The following is a 22417-nucleotide window of genomic DNA, read 5'->3' on the forward strand; positions in this document are numbered from 1 at the left end:
CTCCATGGAGTCAGACTCATCATGGGAAGTATACACTATTGCACACAATGCTCAACCAATTGTGCCTTAAACTGATTCAGTGTGTCTACATTCACAAAACACTCAGGCAATGCATTCCACTTACCAACCAATCTCCATGCAAAGAACCTTTTCCTCACATCCTGCTTATACAGTTTCCAGTGATGGTCTCCTGTTCTATCCCCCTCTTGCATTCTGTGAAAAATCTCTTCCATGTCAACCTAATAACAACCCCAGACTAACTTATATGTCTCAATCATACTCCTCTCTCTCTCCTACTCCTATTCATGAGGCTTTGCGGTTTACATTCTCTCAATCTGTCCTCATACTCCACTTTCCAAAGACTACTGACTGCCTTTGTGAATCTTCTTTGGACCCTTTCTAAATAACCTCATCACCATGAAAACATGGTGACCAAATCTGTTCACAATAATTCATATGAGGTGTGATCAAGGCCTTATTCAATGGCATCATAACCTCTTTATTTCTACATGTCGGAGTCCTCCACATCGTTTCCATTATCCAATGTGATGTCTTCATAACTTGTGCAATATGGACACCGAATTTCAGGTCATTGTCCACAATCACTCCCAGATCTTTCATCTCCTTGACCTCCTTTACTTTCCCTACAAAATGTATACTTTGCATCCCATCATTGCTTACCGAATTTCAAAATGCTACACTTTGTAACATTCAGCTGACAGTTCCACTTGCTTGCTTATTCATACAATCAATTCAAGTCCTCCTGTATGGCCATAGCATCTGCTGACTCTGCATTGCTCTCCCTAATTTTGCATAATCTGCAAACGGTTGCATATCACTAGTCGAACCCATCTCAATATCATTAATATACAAATTGAAGAACAATGGTCCCTAAACTAATCCCTGCATCACACCACTAGTGAACTTCCTCTTTCAGGATACTGCAACCCCATAAACCACTTTCTGATATCTATATGACAGCCAGTCACTGATACAACTCTGAAGTCTGTTATTCAATCCTATCTGTTTCAGTTTACAGTGGGTGTTTCAGTTTTCTTGTGGCAGTCTATGAAAAGCTTTTGCAAAATCCAAGTATACCACTGTGTATGCATCTCCCTGTCCAAGGTATTTGTTACCTTGTTATATTACATAAGTAAGTTAGTAAAACACGATCTCCCTTTAACAATCCCATTGCTAAAGGGATTGTTAAAGGTGCTAATAACTAGTGGTGTGATGCAGGGATTAGTTTAGGGAACATTAATGTTCCCTAAACATTAATGAAAACAAGAACAACATTAATAACATTAATGTATATTAATGTTATTCTATGTAGTTATTAGTTTACTAATAACTACATAGAATACTATTGTTATCAACCCATTTCTGTATCCTATTTCTCACCAATCTCTTCATGCAAAGAACTAGTATCTTCACCACAACTCCAGATATACAGATTGGCCTATAATTTGAAGCCACAGCCTCATCACCTTTATGCACTGGAACAATTTTATCTTCTTACTACTCCCTTGGAACCTGTGCTGTTGTAAGCCTTATTAAACAGGCATGCCAATGCTACTGCCAATTCCCTGGAACATTCCCTTAAGATGGGTAGTGATATTTCATCAAATTTTATTGCCTTATTGACATCAAGTTTATTTATTTCCTCAAATACCTCCTGCTCACTCACCGTTAAGCCATCCTCTCCTTTGTCCTCTACATTTAGGTTCATCATGATTACACTCTGATGAAGATAAAATGCCCTGATAAATTGATTACTGAATACCTCAACAGTGTCTTCTGCAACACTTACTATTCTACGATTTTTATCCATTAACACCATCTTACCATGATCATTTTCCCTTCTACTTTTCACATATCTAAAAAAAAAAAAACTAGCATTTTTTTCTTTGCTTGATTTGGCAATTTCTGCTCATGCTGCACTTTTGTATTCCTTACTGAGTCACTCTCCTGGCTTGTTCTTTATACTCTTCATGTAACTGATTATTATCATTATTCATCTTATGCATCTCCAAAGTACCTTCTTCCTCCAAATTGCATGCTTAAGCCCTCATTCATACATTTCACACCTACCTTATTCAGCCTTTTTGTCTTCGACATGCATTCATACATTAATGCTGTTATATATTTCGTTGTCAGTTGCCAAGCAGCATTTATTTCCTTATTGCTAAACTCCTCATTCCATGCTGTGATAGTTATCTCTCAAGAACTTGAGAAATTCATTTTCCTTATTCCTAAATGCTATCTCTTAATTATAATCTATAGATGTTTAGCAAAATTTTTTAATTTAGATACAATTAAAAATTAAATACGTTTAATTTAAATTTAATTAAAATTTAATTACAGAAGTATAGATGAATCATATAAAAAATATTGGTATTACTATAAGATAGCTACCTATTTCCATTAACCAAGAGTGCTAACAAAAGTACATGACATGCATCACACATCATGTGACTTATTGCATTGCCAGAAGAAATGTTATTTTTATTATTATTATTATTCAGGCCTCCATGGAGTCAAAAGACTCATCGTGGGAGGCCCTTCCTAAGAAACACAGTCTATCAAGACTCATCGAGGGGAGGTCCCCCCCTCCCCAAGAAACACAAAGTCTATCATACCACTCCTTGAACTCATTGACCGTTCTCGCTCTCACCACTCCATCAGGCAATGCATTCCATAGTTCAACCACCCTCCATGCAAAGAAACCACTCTTCACCCTCTTGCTCACAGTTTCCTTTCGTAACTTCCAGGGATGGCCTCTTGTCATCACTCCTTCCCGTGTTCCAAGTGAAAGAACTCCCCAGTGTCAACCCTGTAACCACCTCTCAACAGTTTAAAAGTCTCAGTCACATCACCACTCCTTCTTCTATCCACCAAACTCTGCAGTCCACATTCCCTCAGCCGATCCTCATAACTCTCATTGTACAGTCATGAAACCATCTTTGTTATCTGCCTTTGTACGCTTTCCACAGTTGATTTATCTCCTTCAAATCCTGGGGACCAAATCTGAGAACAATAGTCCAAATGTGGTCTGATCAGGGTCTTATATAACGGAATGATAAGTGTTTTATTCCTGCAGGTCAGTGTCCTTCTCATTATTGCAGCAATCCTCTGTTACCTTCGCCACCTTTGCAATATGTCCCCTAAATTTCAGGTTTCTATCAATCATCAACCCCAGATCTCATGTCTCCCCTACTTCCTCCAGTATAACTCCTTCCATAGAGTATGCAGTGTCCCATCGATGTTTCCCAAACCTCAAGACCTTACATTTTGCTGCATTAAACCGAAACCCCCATTCATTTGCCCATTTCTCTAGCTTATTCAAATCCACTCGCAGGGCTGCCGCATCTGCACTATTACTAATAATCCTTCCCAGCTTCGCATCATCTGCAAACAACTGAATATCCTCTTGCAATCCACTGACAATGTCATTGATATAAAGTTTAAACAATATAGGTCCCAGTACTGAGCCCTGTGGGACCCCACTTGTAACCCTCTGCTTCGTTGAAACTGCCCCACCATACACAACTCTCTAATACCTATCGGACAACCAATCCTGAATCCGGTTGACCAATCTGACATCCAGACCCATGTGCTGCAACTTAAATATCAGCTTATTATGTGGCACCCTTTAAAATGCTTTCGCTAAGTCTAAGAAAATGGCAGTATATTCCTTTCCCTCATCTAATGCTCTTGTAACTTTATTATAAAAGGCTAGCATATTGCTAAAATAAGAGCGCCCCTTCACAAATCCATGCTGACTCTCACAGATAACATTACCCTCATCTGCTCAATGCTGTATATGGTCCTTCACTATTTTCTCCAAGATCTTAATAACTACTGATGACACAAAACTGGTCTATAATTAGACACTTCTTGTCTGCTACCGCCCTTATGCAATGGCACTATCTTACCTTCCTTCCATTCCATGGGCACCTTTCAGCAGCATCCAGAGTTTCATTGAAAAGCCAGATCAAAGGCACTGTCAGTTCCCTAGCACATTCTATCAAAACTCGTGGTGTAATACCATCCAGTCCCACAGCTTTACTGACATCTAGAGTACTCAGTATTTGAAACACACTCTCCTGCTGTACCTCTAAACCTTGAACCTGCCCTATCCCTCTAGCATTAAAACTGACTCCTCCAGGATGAAATACTCCAATAAAGTGTTCATTGAACAATTCTACTATGTCCGCTGCATTAGTCACTCTATTTTCATTTTTATCCCACAATATCGTTCTTCCACAGTCATTTCTCCTCCTACTATTCACATATCTAAAAAATTCCCTAGGATTTTCTTTGGATCGTAAGGCTAATTATTATTATTATTATTTCGGGCTACTCCAGGGAGTCCTTAGACTTATCGAGGGAGGCCCTAAACATCATGTCCACACAACTATTCTACATTCTCACAGTATCTATCATACCTTGCCTTGAACTCACTCACTGTCATAGCACCCACAACAGACTCTGGTAGCTTATTCCACTCGTTTACTACTCTAAAAGTAAAGAACCCAGCTCAAACACTCCTGCTAACCACACTCTTGCCCCACTTCCATAGGTGTCCCCTAGTTCTCCCACCAGCAGTCCTTATCTCAAAAATATCCTCTGAATTAATCCTATAGAATCCTTTTAGCAATTTGAATGTCTCAATTATATCTCCCCTTTTCCGCCTATCAACTAGTTTCTGCAACCCACAAATCTTCAACCTGTTCTTATATGGTTTATTCCATAGACCTGCTATCATCTTAGTCACTCGGCTCTGGATCCTCTCCACCTCCTCCCCATCAAGAAGGAACCGAGGTGACCAAATCTGGGCACAGTAGTCGAGATGAAGTCTTATTAAGGCTCAGTACAGAGTACAATAACTTGCTTGTCTCTGCTCGTCAAGGTATTTTTCAACAACCAAGTTAGTTGATGAGCTGATTTAGCTACTTTTGCAATGTGTCCCGTAAACTTCATCTCCCTATCCACCAAGTCCCTGGCCTCATGAATCTTCTGGAGTACAGTTCCACCAATGTGGTATACTGATGCTAATCTTTTCATCCCAAAATGCATAACCTTACATTTTGTCACATTAAATTGACATTCATTCTCCTTAGCCCAGAACTCCAATCTATCCAAGTTGTCCTGCAAGATTTTGACATCTTCTGCATTCACTATCGCCCTACCCAACTTTGCATCATCAGCGAACAAATGAACTGTTCCACTTAGATCCTTCCCTATATCGTTAATGAACAGATTAAACAGCAGTGGTCCAAGAACAGAACCCTGTGGCACACTGCTAGTCACAGGCCGTCTTTTGGACGCTACTCCTGAATAAACTACTCTTTGATATCTCTCCATCAACCACCCACCTATCCATCTCACCAACCCTACATCCATTCCCATATGTTGTAGTTTACAGATTAGAATTCCATGTGGTATCCTATCAAATGCTTTTGCCAGGTCCAGCAGTATCACTGTAAACCTATTTCCCTTATCCAGTTCTGCCGTCACCTTGTTATAAACCTTGAGCAAGTTACTGAGGCATGATCTACCCTTCACATAGCCATGCTGTCCCCTGTATGGTATCCCATTTTCATCAATCCATTCCTGTATTTTTCCCTTGACTACTTTCTCCAAGACCTTGACAATGACTTCTGATATGCTGATCGGTTGGTAATTTGCCACCATAGTCTTGGATCCTCCTTTATGCAGTGAAACTATTTTCCCATCTTTCCATGCCTTCGGAACTAAACCAGACCCGAGACTCAGATTAAACAACATGGTCAAGGGTACTGATAATTCCTTAGCTGCTTCACGCAAGACCCGTGCTGGTATACCATCCAATCCCACAGATGTATTCACATGAAGCTCCACTTCATTCATCACAATTCCCGTATCAACTAATGGTTCCTTCATTTTTTCAATGTCACCACCTGGGTGATATAGTTTTGCAAAGTGCACGCTCAGTAACTCCACTATATCGACTGGTTCACTGACCTCCTTACAATCGTCATTCCTTAAAATCATTTTGCCATGTACAGTTTTTTTTCTTGCTTGCAGCATATTGAAAGAACTGTTTGGGATTCTCTTTTGCTTGCATAGCTAGTTTCCTTTCATAATCGGCTTTTGCTGTTTTTACCACACTCGTTACCCTTCTAGCCTGCGCTTTATACTGTTCGTGTGCCTGCAGGTCACCCCTTTCTTTAAATTCCCTCCACAGTTGTTTCTTTTTTTACAGCGCAAGCTTAATGGTGTTATTCATCCATTTAACCCCTACTTCTTTTACTATTCGGACCCTGGGTATACAATCAGCCATAACCTCCTGTAAAGCCCTTGCAGTTGTACATGCCATGGCACTGATCAAAGCAATTTCCTAAGCTTGTCAAACTTGCCAGCACGGTAATTCCACATAGACCCTGTCTTAATCACAAATTCCACACCTTTAGCCACCTCCCAGGTCAAGACCTTATGATCACTCTCACCAATAGGTGGCAACATGGTCATATTCATTATAGTCAAATTGTAAGATGCTATTACCAGGTCAAGCACTCTCACACCCTTAGCATTTTCAATTACATGCTGTCTCAGATAGTTATCCCTTAATAATTGAATAAAATCCATTTCCTTCCTCACATGTGTCCTCTCCTCCTTCCAATCAATGTTACCATAGTTGAAATCCCCCATAATAATTACCCTTCTTCCACTCATTTCATCAATTTGTTTATGTATACTATCTCCACCATCTATTCCATCACCTGGTCTATAGCAGCACCCAACTGTATATTTTATTCTGCCAGTCTCAATCTCACACCAAATAGCCTCAAATGAGCTCCTTTCACTATCCTGCAATACATCTTCAATTCTCTTTGGCTGCAGTTCATCAGCTATCATCAATAACACCCCTCCCCCATTTTATTCTCTCTGTCCCTCCTAAACACACTATAACCTACACATTCTATCCCACTAACTATATCATCTTCTGTCAGCCATGTTTCACTAATGCCAATAACCTGTGGCCAGGAAGAGCCAATAAAGGCCAAAAATTCTTCCTTCTTGTTCCTAATACTCCTGCCATTAGTATACATGAAATGCAGTGATCCCTTTGTCCCACCCCTATCTTGATGCGTTATTCTAAATGTCCCATTCCCATTTTTTGTCCTTAGTGCTGACTCGGGTACATTATATACATTTTTACACTCAACTGTCTCACTGAAGTTTGCATATCCACTCCCCCCTCCCCCCCAATCTCCTCTCATATTCCAGTTTCGTCTTCCTTACCATACTAGTCACTCTTCTGGCTTGTGTCTTATACTCTTCGTGCATCTTCTCTTCTCCTGTCTCCTTATATCTCTTCCACAGCCTCTTTTTCGCATGCAATTCCTGTTTAATATTGTTTGTCATCCACTTTACTCCAAATTGTGTCCTCTTGTTCACTCGTGGTATACAACTTACCATTGCTGCTAATAAAATATTCTTTCATAATTTCCCACGCACTAATGATATCCTGGCCTTCCAATTCCTCCCTCCATGAAACTTCCCCAAGTTGACATCTTAGACTATTATAATCACCTGCCTTATAATTCCACATACATTCCTGTCTCTCTGATACTCCTGCATGTCTATTCATTTTCCAAGTCAAAACCATATGGTCACTCTCTTCAAGTGGTGGGAGAGATGTCATCTTAGTTATTATCAACTCTTCTGATGCTATAACCAAATCCAAAATTCTCGAACCTCTTGTTCCCTCTGTTACTTGTTGCCTAAGATATTTGTCCCTCAAGAATTCTAGAAATTCCATTCCCTTATTACTACATGCATCTTCCTCTCCTCAGTTTATACTACTGTAGTTAAAATCTCCCATAACAATCATTCTTCTTGCACCTGCCAAACTCAACTGTCTAAACATTTCCTAGTCCCCACCCTCTGTACTCCTGGATCTGTAGCAACACTCATTAAATATCCTGTCTTGCCCACCTCTACCTCACACCGTATGCTTTCAAAATCGTTAGTGTCACTGCCTATCAAAGTCTCCACTCTTAGAGGTCATAGGTTGTCACTTATCATAAGCAGTACTCCACCACCAAGCTTTCCCTTCCTATCTGGCCAGAAAATGCTGTACCCAGCGACTTCTGTTCCTGTTATTATATCCTCTTCTGTCAACTACGTCTCGGTGATCCCAATAATTTTTGGCCACGCTGATGCTATCTGCGCCACCAATTCCTGTCCTTTATTCCGGATACTCCTGGCATTAGTATATAGCTATTAGTTTGTCATTGTCTACCACATTTGACATCTGCAGATACCATATGGTCACTCCGATATCTCATCGATTGTGAGAGTTAAACTGTCCTGGACGAAGTGGTGAGGATCACAGATGCCCTTTCCACACAAGGGAAAGTAGTAGGACAATCATAAACATTCATGCCCATGGTGGGATTTGAATCTGCAGCCTCTTGGAGAGTGGATACACTAACCACTCAGCCAACCAGGCTGGTACATGTCTACTTGTTTACCAAGGCATTTTTTATGTTAGGAATCATTATGTATAACATTTACATAAATGTTAATTATCAGCATGAAAGTGGTGTTAGTGGTTGTCCTTTAAAAGGTCACGTATCTTTTGAGAGAGCTGAAAGAAATTTGTTTGGTAGTCTGTTGGTGGTTCCTGGTACTGGCATGGGGATTGTCATGTACAGAGTAGTAATATGCTGATTTTACTAACTTTAAAAGATCAGGTTAATTTTTTGAGAGATACATAGGGGTTCTGGAAAGTTCTGATAAACACTTAGAACAAAAATGAATTAATTTTATGTCTTCTTATATATCCTAAAAAAAAAGAGATATTTTCTGAAAAAACGATTTTTATAGGCAAACAACATTTTTGTTCTAGGTGTTTATCAGAACTTTCCAGACCCCCCACCCTCGTATAGGCCAGAGGTGTTTGGTAGTTTATTGGTGATTCTTGCAGACAGTATTTGTGATATTAGCATGGGTATTTTTGTGTTCTGCATTTTTTTTTTTTTTTTTTTTAGTTCGGTTTTTGTGACGGTTTCTTTCTATAAGTAGTTAAATAACTGAGTTTACTGAAATAAAGAGCCAAAAGACTTCACTTCAGTGGTGCAAAATTATTTAAATTAAGTGGATACATTATTTCAAAGCCGAATAGAGAAACTACAAGAGTTTCGTGCTGATTATAGAAACTATAAAAGTTTCGGTGAATCCAAGCGCAAGCAAACCCTTCATGACATGGATAGATAGACATCTAGGTCTACCTATCCACTGATGAGACCTCAACAAAGTTCGAAACCGGTCTGGGTAGTTACCCCCCCCCCCCCCCCCCCAATAATGTATAGCATCATACATGCCGCAAGGAGATGTGCTTTACATTATGGGGAAATACTAATGAAAGTGATCAGAAGCTTACTCCACCTTTACCATGTGTTGCCTCTGTCATGAAAGGTTTGCTTGTGCTTGGATCAGCTGAAATTTTTATAGTTTCTATATTCGGCTTTGAAATAATGTTGGATTCAATATCCACTTAATTTAAATAACTGAGTTTTACTAATGTTCTGTGCTAATTTTTGTTACTTTTTTTGTGTAGCTGTGATATTATTTGCTCTGTCATGTTTTTGTTTGGGTTGTTATTGTATTAATTTTATGTGTTGTGTATCATTTGTGGTGGTTCCTCTCCCTCCCTCTCGACATGTGTGCCATTTGGTTTTGTTGATTTTTCAGCTAGTGGAGGGAAATAACATATTTTACCTATTGTTTAAATGTTTTAGCAATATGAGCTTCTGTGATCTGTGAATTTTTTTAATGTTGCTCCCACCCATGAAAGATTATTTGCAAACCTATAGTACATTTGTACTGTTGGTGGGCTAAGGTTTTTTTTTGTGTAAATATATATATATATATATATATATATATATGTGCGTATTTTTTTTAATTTATTTATTTTTTTAAGAATATATGTGTATAGCTTCGAACCCAAAAAGTTTGAAGAAAAAGTAAAGGTTAAAGATTATGATATTGGTATTTTTGATCATCAGCATTGAATCATCAGGGTATTACATTATGCCTTATGTAATAGCAATAATCTTAGTAGTTTATAGCTTTTACTGTATTTATTCTGAGGACTCTAAGGTTAGAATAGTTCTGCTTAGCTAATGGAGTCCTATTAAATTGGTAGTACAAAGTGAGGATAGAAAAGCTTTTCTAATCGAAGGGTGCAACGTACTGTAGCGCAATTGAAAGAATGATGGTACGTTGCGCCCTTCAATTAGAAAAGTCCTATGTTCGATTCTTGTCATGACGGGAGGAATCTTTATATAGACTTTTTTCAATTTAAGGTGAGTTAGCCGATCTCATACAGAGGTTGCAGGATTTTTCCCTCCCCGGAAACTCTGGTTTTCATCCCTTATACAGACAAATTGGCTCTTCAGAACACACAATTTACAGACAAAAATACTAGCTGTTATGTATGGTGTTGGTGGTGGGCAGTAGATGGCGGTGATGTAGAGGTTCGATGTAGTGGTGGAGACGGAGAGTTGCTTGGTGTCCTCTCACGATGAGTCTTCGGACTCCTTGGCGGTGTCACAAATAATAATAATAAAAGCATAGCTTTTAAAATATATTATAGTACCAAGGTTATATATTAAATATTAATATAAATCTTCAACCTCTTACCATTTACTGCTGGATATAGATCTCCCTCATAGCTTTCTGATCATTTATGTCCATAGCTAATGTCCACCATCTCATATTAAATTTATAGATCATCCCTCTCTCTTGTTTTTTGGTGGACTTTCTTGGTCTCCATTCAGGATTAATTTGTGTATCTTTCATCTGTTAATCTGCTAATATGATTAGCCTATCTCCATTTACATGCTTTGCAGTACTTTACAATATTGTATATTTCAGTCACATCTCTAATTCTGTTATTTCTAATTACTCGTGTCTCACTTCTATCGGAACATTGGAATAATTGCAAAGGTCTGTTTTAGGACAGTTGTTATTTAATTTGGATATTAATGATATTGGGATAGGTTTAATTGGTGATATACAACTGTTTGCAGATAATACAAATCTAGGGAGAGTTATGAGGAATCAAGCAGATGTGACCTTACAGGAGGACTTGAATAGATTGTATGAGTGGGCAACAGCATTGAGCTGTCATTTCAGTATTGCAAGGTCTGAAATTTGGTAGGCAAAAATGGGATGCAAAGTATACATTTGGTGGGGAAACTTTAGAGAAAGTTGAGACCTTGGTGTGGTGGTGGACAAGGATCTGAAGTTTAGGTCGCATTGTACATGTGAAGACATCACATCAGATTATGGCAATGATACAGAGGACCTTAACTTGTAGAAATAAAGAGGCTCTGGTTCCATTGTATAAGGTCTCGATCGGGCCTCGTATGGAGTACTGTGCACAGATTTGGTCCCCTGGTTTTCATGATGATATGAGGATATATATTGGAAAGGGTCCAGAGAAGACTAGGATCATAACTTGTCTTTGGGATGGGGGATATGAAGGCAGATTCAGGGGAATGCACCTTGCAAAGCCTTTAATATAAATGTAAATAGGAGTAAGAGAGGTGATATGATTGAAACATTTAAGTTGATAAAGGGTTGTTACCAGGTTAATGAGGAAGAAATTTTTTGTACAATGGGAGAAGGGGCTAGAACAAGAGGAAGCAATATGAGGAGCAGGTTCTTTGCATGGAGAGTGGTTGGTGAGTGGAATGCTTTGCTTGTCATTGTGGTGAATGCAGATACATTGAATGAGTTTAAAACATGGCTGCTGACTGTAAAACGTTTGTATTTGCTGTGATGAAGCATAGTAGTTTTTTTTTTTTTTTTTTTTTTTCCCCCCAACTGATCCTATGCAAGGTATCCAAGGAATGGTCAACTAGACCTGACTAACCATATTATGATGGTCAATCAGGGTTAATGTATTTCTTGTGTTGCACCAAGAAATACATTTCACCAAGACATGTTGTCAAATCTCCCAGTCTGACCATAGTATGGTAAGTTGCAAGAACAAGGAACCTCTTAACAACCTGGAAGAGAGAGGGAAGGAAGTTGATCCTTAGGAGGGCAGAGGAGGGAAGCCAGCTTCAAATGAAAGCAGTGCAGAGTTTTTCTTAGGTGGCCTGGATAACAGGGTTTAGTAATAGCGTTACTGCAGTCTATATGTCGAGGAGATGGGAGGAACAGCTAACTTTTTGATCTTTTTGGCATTGTAACCATTGGACAGGATGTCTGGAAAATAATGGAGAAGAGTTCAGGTGTAAAGGAAACCTGGGTTAGAACAAAGGTTGGAGGCTCTGTGACAAGGGATTTTATGACACCATATTGTTCAGAGGGGAATGATGGGAAAATTTATCTATCTACATGTGTTGTTAGATGGATTTTCTGTACAGTAAGAAAGAAAGGGTGCCACTGGGCAGATGTATTTAGAAAAAGCAGGCTATTATTTTGTTTTTTCTGTACTGAATTGGATTCTGGGTTGTCTGTTAAGGTGGAGGAAAGAGTAATGTGTCTGAGCCACTTGGCTAAATAGAGAATACATCATAATCATATCTTAGCCATATAGAAAGTTTGAGAATGGCAATATCAAGAGCATGATTTTCAAAATGCTCCATATAGAAATTGGCCAGAAGATGGGAGGCGGGTCCATGGATGTGTTTATATAAGATATCCTTCTTCCAAAAGAAGTAACGAGTATGAATAGCAAAATTAAAATGATCACTAATGTTGGGGGGGGGTGCATTTTTCATTAAATTTAAAGTGTCAGAAAAAGATCATCATCATACGTATCAAGGATTTAAGCCTAGCATGGCCTATTCCGGCCTTAGAAGTCATCGTTGAATCGTTTAAGAGGACGTCCTGGTTTTCTTTTTCCTAGTGGCTTGTACTTTAAGGCTTGTTGTAGTCTTCCTGTTTTCATTCTTTGGACGTGTTCCATCCATTTATAATATCTTCATTTCTTTTGTGATCAAATAGGGTATACTTTGCAGTTTTTCTCATAAACTTCATTTCTGCTGTTGTTAATCTTTGTTCGTCTTTTTGTTTTATTGTCCAGATTTCGCTTCCATACATTAAGACCGGTAGGGCTAATGTATTGTATACTTTTAGCCTGGTTTGTTTTTGAACTAGGTTTGGTTTAAATATAGAGTTGATTACACCTGTTATTTTTAAATATTTAGCAATTTTTACGTTTATATCTTTTTCATTTTCATATGTGATCATACATCCCAGGTAGTTAAATGAATTCACCTGTTCTAAGATCTTGTTATCTATTACTATTTTAGTTCTTGCTGGATCTTGTCCTTTAAAGGCCATAGTTTTTGATTTTTCCATTTATATTATCATACCATAATATTTGGATATCTCATTTAGATGTCCGAAAGATGAAAAATATCTTTTTCTGACATTTAGATGTCAGAAAAAGATATTTGTCAATAAGGAGGTGACATCTAAGTTTGCCATGATATCTTTATTGTTTAAAGCCAAATTTTGGATTAAAGATTTAAAATAAGGAATTTTTTATACTGTATAAGATAGTGTTGGCCAGTAAGTGGAATTAAAGATTTAGCTAGCTTTTTCACTAATTTAAAGGTTGGGTTTATGAATTTTAGGTAATGTCCGCAAGGAGATGTGCTTTGCATTAGGTGAGCTACTAAGGGAAAGTGATCAGACTTACTCCACCTTTGCCACGAGTTTCCTCAGACCTGAAAATACTTCAAGCACAAACTTGACTTACCTGTCTGTTTGCTTACTTGGGAAAAAGGATTAAAACCAAGTTCATAAAATTGCTTGGTATCTTTAACACACACACACACACACACACACACACACATATATATATATATATATAGAATAAATATATATATAGAATAAATATTTAATGACTTAAACGAGGCAAAATATGAAGTTTTAATGAAAATGATACAACTAGTTTCAGCCTTTTACAGCCTTCAAGTATCCACTAAAGGTAGAACACAGTAATAAAAATCGAAGTTACAAAAAAACTGAGAATTACAGACAAAAAATGCAATAGATAATTGACATAAAAAAATTGTATTTTTCAAGTTGTTCTATCTAATGCGCTGTTTGTTGCATGCGAGCTTGCAAGTTCTCGTGAACGCCAGTATTGAACAACTGCAGCATGGCTATCAGGGATGTTGTAACTCAAATTGTTGTTCAAATGTTCAGGATTAAGGAGGATTTCCCTGGACTCACGATTTTCCTTTCAAACTCATCACTGCAGCGAAAAATGTTTTCGGATTTATCCCAGCAAACTGAGTGACTCTGTAGATCATCATGAGGATTGTTTGAGAAAAGAACATGACTGGATAGGGCAGATGCATGGGATATTTTATAGATGTCTCTCTTATGCTCCTCTATATGAAGTTCAACAGATTTGTTAGTCTGTCAAAAATAAGGAATATTACAATTGCACCACAACTTGTAAACACCTTGATATTTCAGGATGTGATGGAATAGGCTTCAGATGGCTTATAAGAGAACGGACTTTAGGGAGTGTAGTGAAAAATGTCCTGATGTTGTATTTTTTAAGGACTTTAGCCAATTTATTGGAGACTGAACTAATGTAAGGTATTGAGATGCTACCTTTAAAATCAGTAGTTTCCGTAGTACACTGCCTAGGAGGATCCAGAAGAAATTTCTTCATCGTTTTTTCAGAACATCCATTTTGTTTAAAGATAAGAGAAAGGTGATTAATTTCTTTTTTGAGCTCATCTGGTTCATTTAAAAGAGAGCATGCTCTGTGTAATGTAAAGGTAGAAATGGTTCCAAGCTTTTGTGGTGGAAAGTGATGAGATTGACAGTGCAGATATCTGTTGGTATGAGTGGGTTTTCTGTATATAGAGATTTTAAATCTATCAGAGCATCGTGTAAGAAATACATCCAGGAATGGAAGGCAGTTATTTCGTTCTAGTTCGGCAGTAAATTTTATATTAGAATGCTGGTTGTTAATATGATAAAGAAAATCCATGAGAGATGTGTGTCCGTGACTCCATAATATGAAAATTTTGTCAACATAACATCTCCAAAGTTTCGGCTTAAGTGAGAAGGACAATATGGCTTTCATTTCAAAATCTTCTAGGAAAATGTTTGCACTGCCGAACTAGAACGAAATAACTGCCTTCCATTCCTGGATGTATTTCTTACACGATGCTCTGATAGATTTAAAATCTCTATATACAGAAAACCCACTCATACCAACAGATATCTGCACTGTCAATCTCATCACTTTCGACCACAAAAGCTCGGAACTATTTCTACCTTAGGACACAGAGCACGCTCTCTTTTAAATGAACCAGATGAGCTCAAAAAAGAAATTAATCACCTTTCTCTTATCTTTAAACAAAATGGATATTCTGAAAAAACGATGAAGAAATTTCTTCTGGATCCTCCTAGGCAGTGTACTACAGAAACTACTGATTTTAAAGGTAGCATCTCAATACCTTACATTAGTTCAGTCTCCAATAAATTGGCTAAAAAAACAACATCAGGACATTTTTAACTCCCTAAAGTCCGTTCTCTTATAAGCCATCCGAAGCCTATTCATCACATCCTGAAATATCAAGGTGTTTACAAGTTGTGGTGCAATTGTACCTTACCTTACCTCAATACCTTACATTCGTTCAGTCTCCAATAAATTGGCTAAAAAAACAACATCAGGACATTTTTCGCTCCCTAAAGTCCGTTCTCTTATAAGCCATCTGAAGCCTATTCATCACATCCTGAAATATCAAGGTGTTTACAAGTTGTGGTGCAATTGTAATATTCCTTATTTTGGACATACTAACAAATCTGTTGAACTTCGTATAGAGGAGCATAAGAGAGACATCTATAAAAGATCACATGCATCTGCCCTATCCAGTCATGTTCTTTTCTCAAACAATCCTCATGATGATCTACAGAGTCACTCAGTTTGCTGGGATAAATCCGAAAACATTTTTTGCTGCAGTGATGAGTTTGAAAGGAAAATCGTGGAGTCCAGGGAAATCCTCCTTAATCCTGAACATTTGAACAACAATTTGAGTTACAACATGCCTGATAGCCATGCTGCAGTTGTTCAATACTGGCGTTCACGAGAACTTGCAAGCTCGCATGCAACAAACAACAGCGCATTAGATAGAACAACTTGAAAAATGCAACGTTTTTGTGTCAATTATCTATTGCATTTTTTGCCTGTAATTCTCAGTTTTTTGTAACTTTAATTTTTATTACTGTGTTCTACCTTTAGTGGATACTTGAAGAAGGCTGTAAAAGGCTGAAACTAGTTGTATCATTTATATTAAAACTTTATATTTTATCTTGGTTTAAGTCATTAAATATTTATTTTTTAATATATATATCTCCAAAATTATTCACAGCATGCCTAGAAGAAATATTCAGACTTCTTGATTGGGAAGGGAAAGGTTTGAAGATAAATAGAAGCCATTTACGTGTTGCAGATGACATAGTTATCTTTATTTCAACTGCACATGAGCTACAGACCTATATCCGTGAACTTCAAATTGCTAGCAAAAGCAGCTGGCCTGAGGATAAACATAAAGAAGACTCAAGTTATGTTCAATAGCTATGTCCAGCCAGAAATTATAAAAATCAATAACAGTGAAATTAAACAAGTAGATCATTACATATAATTAGGAACAACAGATATCAATGGAATGAAATATCATGGACGAAATTAAAAGACTCACGATGCTTGGGTGGAAAGCATTTGAAAAACTACATTCAGTATTCAAAATCCAACTACCATTATTCCTCAAGAGAAAAGTTTTTAACTAATTAATTCTTCCTATGTTGACATATGGCTGTGAAACATGGATGCTAAAGGCAAAGGAAATTCAAAAATTAAAAACAACACAATTTAATGTGGAAACAAGTATCCTTGGGGTCACAAGACTGAATCACAAAAGGAATATGTGGATGAGAAACCAAACCAAAGTCTTTGACGTCATAGGAAGAGTGAAACATCGGAAGTGGCAATGGGCTGGACATATTGCTCTAAGACCAAATCAACAATGGACAAAAGAAGTAATGAATTGGATTCCATGAGAGGAAAAACGACCATGATGCCGACCTAAATCACAATATATATATATATATAAATAAATAAATGGGGCAGGGAGAACTTTAATAAAATAATATCTCTGCACTGCTTTCAAACCTCATTTGAAGCTGGCTTCCCTTCTCCCACTCTCCTAAGGACATACTGCTTCCCCTCTCTCTTCCTGGTGTTTACAAGGTTCCTTGTTCTTATGGCTTACCATATTATGATCAGACTGGAGATCTGCCAATATGTGCCTTGGTGAATAGAAGAAATACATTCACCCTCAAAACTATGGACAGTCAGGTCTAGCTGACCGTTCCTTGGATACCTTTCACAGGATGAGCTGGGAAAAAAATAAAATAAAACTGCTACTATACTTCATCACAACGAATTCAAACTTGATTCTTTTTAGAGTCAGATTTAAAAATTCAGTCTGATGTGAATCTAAATAAATGCGGTTGGGTTGAACTTCCAAAGATTTGGCAAAGTTTAATTGTTAGGTTCTCCCATTCAACAGCTAAGGACAGCCAAAAGCATCTATAGAGGGTGTTCCCTCTTAGGAGACTTTAGGCTTAAAATAGTCTAATTTCTTCCACATATTGTCGTGTGTTTTTTTGCATGCACATAATTAAACTTTGCCAAATCTTTGGAAGTTCAACCCAGAATGATTAACCCTGTTTAATTATTTCTGAGTTTTATTTATTCCATTAAATTTTGTTATGAGTATAAACCAGCACCTAAGCCTGATTGTGTTATTGACACAATACTTATTGTGCCTCTCCTTAAGCTGATTCACTAAGAAGCAGGTCATGACCACCTCTGGTAATCCATTCTATTCCATTTATTTACCACTCTCTAAGTAAAAAATCTAGGCCTCATGCTCTTGCTAATCACATTCTTAAATAGTCTCCCTGGGTGATACACTGATCTTTCCTGTCCAGTCATGTGTTGAAAACATCTGCTTTATGAAACCTTTTTGTAATGTATGTTTCTATTATATCCCACTTTTTCTATCTGTCAGGTAAACTTTCTAACCTACAGATATTCAATCTGATCTTCATAGGGAGCACTGCATAGCTCAGTCACCAGTTTGGTCACTTACCTCAGAATCTTCTCCAACATTTCTACATTCTCAAGAAACTTAGGTGACTCAATGTGTGCACGATAGACCAGATGTACAAAGCCTTATAATGAAAGATAATGCTTTTTTTATTGTTATTATTTCTGCTTATCAATGTGGTTTTCAATATCTACATGATTGACCTCTTTTGCCTACTTTTGTAAAATGTCCTCCAAACTTCAACCCTGTCCATCATCCCAAAATCCCTAGCGTCCAGAATTTCTTGCAGTCCACTTCTGCACATGTAATAGGTAGCCTGTTGTAATTTCATTCTAATGCGTTTAACCTGAAGTGACAACCATTATCCTTTTCCCTAACTGAGAGTCTGTTTAAACTGTTCTTCAGGATCTCTACATCACCATTATTAACTGTTGCCCGTACCAGTTAATCATCAACAAACAGTATATTCCTCCTTCACATATCATTCTCAGTATCATTAATGTGCAAACTGTACCAACACAGGTGCAGAGTGAATGTGGCATATGACTGCTCCTACCAAAAAGCTAAGTGAGCAGCGGTATGCCACAGAATTAGTCATCCTCTTATACATGTCATCGGCTTTATAACTGTTCCCATTTTTATTCAATTTATGTAACAGAGTTCCATGTGGTAACAGGTTGCCTCTGCAAAGGCTTTCTGTCTTTGATCTACCTTTTACAAAATAGTGCTGTTCCCCATAGAATATTGTATTCCCATCGACCTATGCCTGAATTCTATGTTTGACTAACATCTCCAATACCTTAATGTTACTCCTGAGATACTGATCAAATGATGGGGGGGGGATAACAGTAATAAACTTTAATTAAATGTCTGAGCTTTTCATTAAAGTTTATTACTGTAGTTATGTTTTTTTTTTTTTTTTTCATTGTTTGATTGTTATGTCACTGATACCTTTAATGATTAGACTCTTGAGATACTGATATCTATAATTAGCCACTTCTTTTTTGGAACTATGAAGAACTTCAAACCACACATCAAATTAGCATCTGACATCCCATCCTCTATCACAATCTGAATGTATGAAGCTCCCTACAATTGTAACAAGAACTGCTTGGAAGATAGAAAGATTGTTAACATCTGCCTCATAGAATACATAAAATACATTAGCTCTCATCATTATAGCAAATCAGGTCCTGGCAATCCATGCATCTCTCTCTCTCTCTCTCATTTGATTTGCATTATACAAATCACCAGAATTTCTAGATTATCATGTCCATAACGTTCATCTCTAAGTCAGTCTTCATGGAAGTTCTAATAGCCTTTCTTACTTAAGTACTTGTAATGTGCTTCAATTCTTAGCTAAGTCAATTTTTTCCATAGAAAAAAGGAACTTTTTTTTTTTCTTTTAGTCTTTCTTTTCCTATCATCCACATCTCTGGGTGTTATGAAGTTTTCTGCAAATAAAATAAAAAAAAAAAATTAGGAATTCCTGTTTTTAAGGTAGAAGATAAAATTATTCAGAATTTACTTTACATATAATTACTAATTATTTTAACAAAACTAATAAAATTCTATTTCCCTTTTAGCTGTATCTAATTTGGAATCATTAAATTGTGGAGATGTTTTGTACAATTTAAGACAGCCAGCAGTGATGAGTGCATCTGTGAAAGATGATCGAAAGAAAGGATCAGCAGTAAGTCATCAGATTAATTGTTTTTTGGTTGTATGAGAGAGCTATTAGAATTACAAACCACTAATTATAACAAGCTGATAACTACTGATGGAAAAAAGCTGTCTTGTTACATATAGTTGTACATATACAAAAGAGGCAGAAGGTAACTTTTCATGTCTATTCCCTTTGTTCCTGATGCTCCAAGCATCAGGAACAAAGGGAATTAGTTTATTGCTCTTGGTGAATACATTTTATCCCAAGCTTATTGGCATCATTAAACCTGCCTCTCTTGATCAGATGTAGTAGTAACTGGAATTGAGTGTAAAGGGTTGAAAGTTTAATAAATTTAGTTTAATCCTTTATCCAAGTGTGAGCAAACAAAGTTTGCGCCTGAAAGTATCTTCAGGACTGGGTTAAGGTGGTACAACACCAGGGCAACTCGTTGCAAAGGTGGAGCAAGCTACCAACAATCCTATCTCAGTATCTCCTATAATGCAAAACACATCTCCTTGCGGATATGTCTATTGTTATGCATTAAGGGAAAGGCCACTACCCAGACTAGTTTCGACCTTTATTGAGGTCTCTTCAGTGGGAGCCAGGCCCAAGTGCAGATATCAGGCAGAAGCATTAGTAGGTCATCTCCATCTATAGGAATTGCCAATTGGTATGCCACACTTTTTTAATAATTTACTCTGGATTTAGAGAAAGATGTTGAAAGTTTATTTTTCACTTGGTTAGGGTATAATAAATTTAGTTTAATCCTTTATCCAAGTGTGAGCAAACAAAATTTGTGCCTGACAGTATCTTCAGGACTGGGTTAAGGTGGTACAACATCAGGGCAACTCATTGCAAAGGTGGAGCAAGCTACCAACACTCCTATCTCAGTATCTCCTATAATGCAAAACACATCTCCTTGCGGATATGTCTATTGTTATGCACTAAGGGAAGGGCCACTACCCAGTGTAAAGGGTATAGTATTTTTAGGAAGGACAAAAGAGTTAGGAGAGGAGCGAGGGGTGCTACTAATAATATCAGATTTCAGTTCAGTTACAGTAGAAATTCATGAAAATCATAATAGTAATAATGTCCTATCTAGCAATGAATTTCAGGCAGTCTGGTATGAAGTGGAGGATGATGAAAGGCATTGAAAATTACTCTGGTACTAAACGAGCAATCATTATGGGTGACTTAAAGTTTCTTAACATTGATTGGGTAGCAGTGAAAACTCTTAAGAATGAAGTAGAATTTATTGGGCTGTTGCAAGACAACTTGGATTCTCGTCATGACAAGAGGAATTTTTATATGTTTTTTTTTTTCAGTTGAAAAAGTGTTGAAGATGAGTTAGCTGATCTCATACAGAGATAGCATAGGTTTTGTTTTTTCTCCTCCTCTAAAAGTGGGTTTTTCATCCTGCATAAAGACAAATCAGCTTTCAGAACACATGCAATTTGCAGACAAAAAATACTACTGGTGTGGTGGTGGGCAGTAGATGGTGTTGGTGTGGATGATGATGGTAGTGGCAGTTTTGTTGAAGTTGGTGGATTAAGTGGTGGAGACAAAGAGTTGTAGAGTAGGTGCCCTCCCTCGATGAGTCTTTAAGACTCCTTGGAGATGTCATGAAATAATAAAATACAACAAGAACATAGATACCACTTGCTATGGAGCCAGACTCACTTTTCACATAACCAGTTCACATATACTCAATCATGTGAACTGGTTCTGGACTTGTCTTTGCCAAATAGTTGTATATTTTAAATAACATTATTTAAAATCCTTTTCATTATATAGAAGATACATCTAAGGTAAGCTGTGAAAATAAGCATAGAATATTTGCTCACTTTTAGGGTGAGCAAGTGTCCTATGCTTATATTCTATGTATCGGAAAAATGAAAAAAAAAATTGATTGTGCTTTGCTTACAATATAATTTTATTAACAAAAGAAACCAGTAATTATAAAGATAAATTAAAAATGTCACAATTTAATTAAATACTGTACTACATCTATACAGAAGTAGAAATACAAATTAAAAAACTCACTAAAACAAGAACATAGATACCACTTTCTACGGAGCTAGACTCACTTTTCAAAATGTACTCAGTCACATAAACTGGTTCTGGACTTCTACACAGATGTACAGTATTTAATTAAACTAGGCCAATTTTTGTCTTTATAATTACTGGTTTCTTTTGTTAATAAAAATATATTATATTCGGTAGTCACATGGGGGTGACTAAATTTATGAATGTTCCATTCAAAAAAATTTCATGCTGAACTACAAAGCAGGATATGACCACCTGAGGAGTATCCTGGGTTCTGTGTCATGGTAACAGTTGTTGAATGGGAAGAGTATCGACTTTGCATGGGAATTGTCTGAAAAATACTTAAATGATGAAATATCAAAGTGCGTCTCTAGTGTTCTAAGAAAAAATAGAATAGGAGTGAAATGGATGTATAATCTAATTAAGCAAGAGATTCATAAGAGAAAGATGTGTAAGAAATATTGTATATGCATAAGGAATATGCCAGTTATGATGATTATAAACAGCAGGCCAGAAGAGTCGCAAGTTCTACGGAAAGCTAAGTCTG

At 37.2% G+C, this 22417-nt stretch overlaps 1 protein-coding gene across 1 annotated transcript in view; it reads left to right on the forward strand.

Moving 5' to 3' along the window:
• The window catches only part of LOC150096455 (uncharacterized), a 154182-nt gene that overhangs the window by 102842 nt on the left and 28923 nt on the right, over positions 1 to 22417 (forward strand). The window contains exon 5 of the mRNA XM_090408615.1: positions 19745 to 19851. Within this exon, the coding sequence (XP_090264741.1) occupies positions 19745 to 19851 (107 nt within the window). The remainder of the gene's footprint in view (positions 1 to 19744; positions 19852 to 22417) is intronic.

This window comes from Typopeltis vanoorti, chromosome 18 (genome assembly GCF_054136105.1).
Source record: "Typopeltis vanoorti isolate ZY-2024b chromosome 18, IOZ_Tvanoo_1.0, whole genome shotgun sequence".
Lineage (NCBI taxonomy): Eukaryota > Metazoa > Arthropoda > Arachnida > Uropygi > Thelyphonidae > Typopeltis > Typopeltis vanoorti.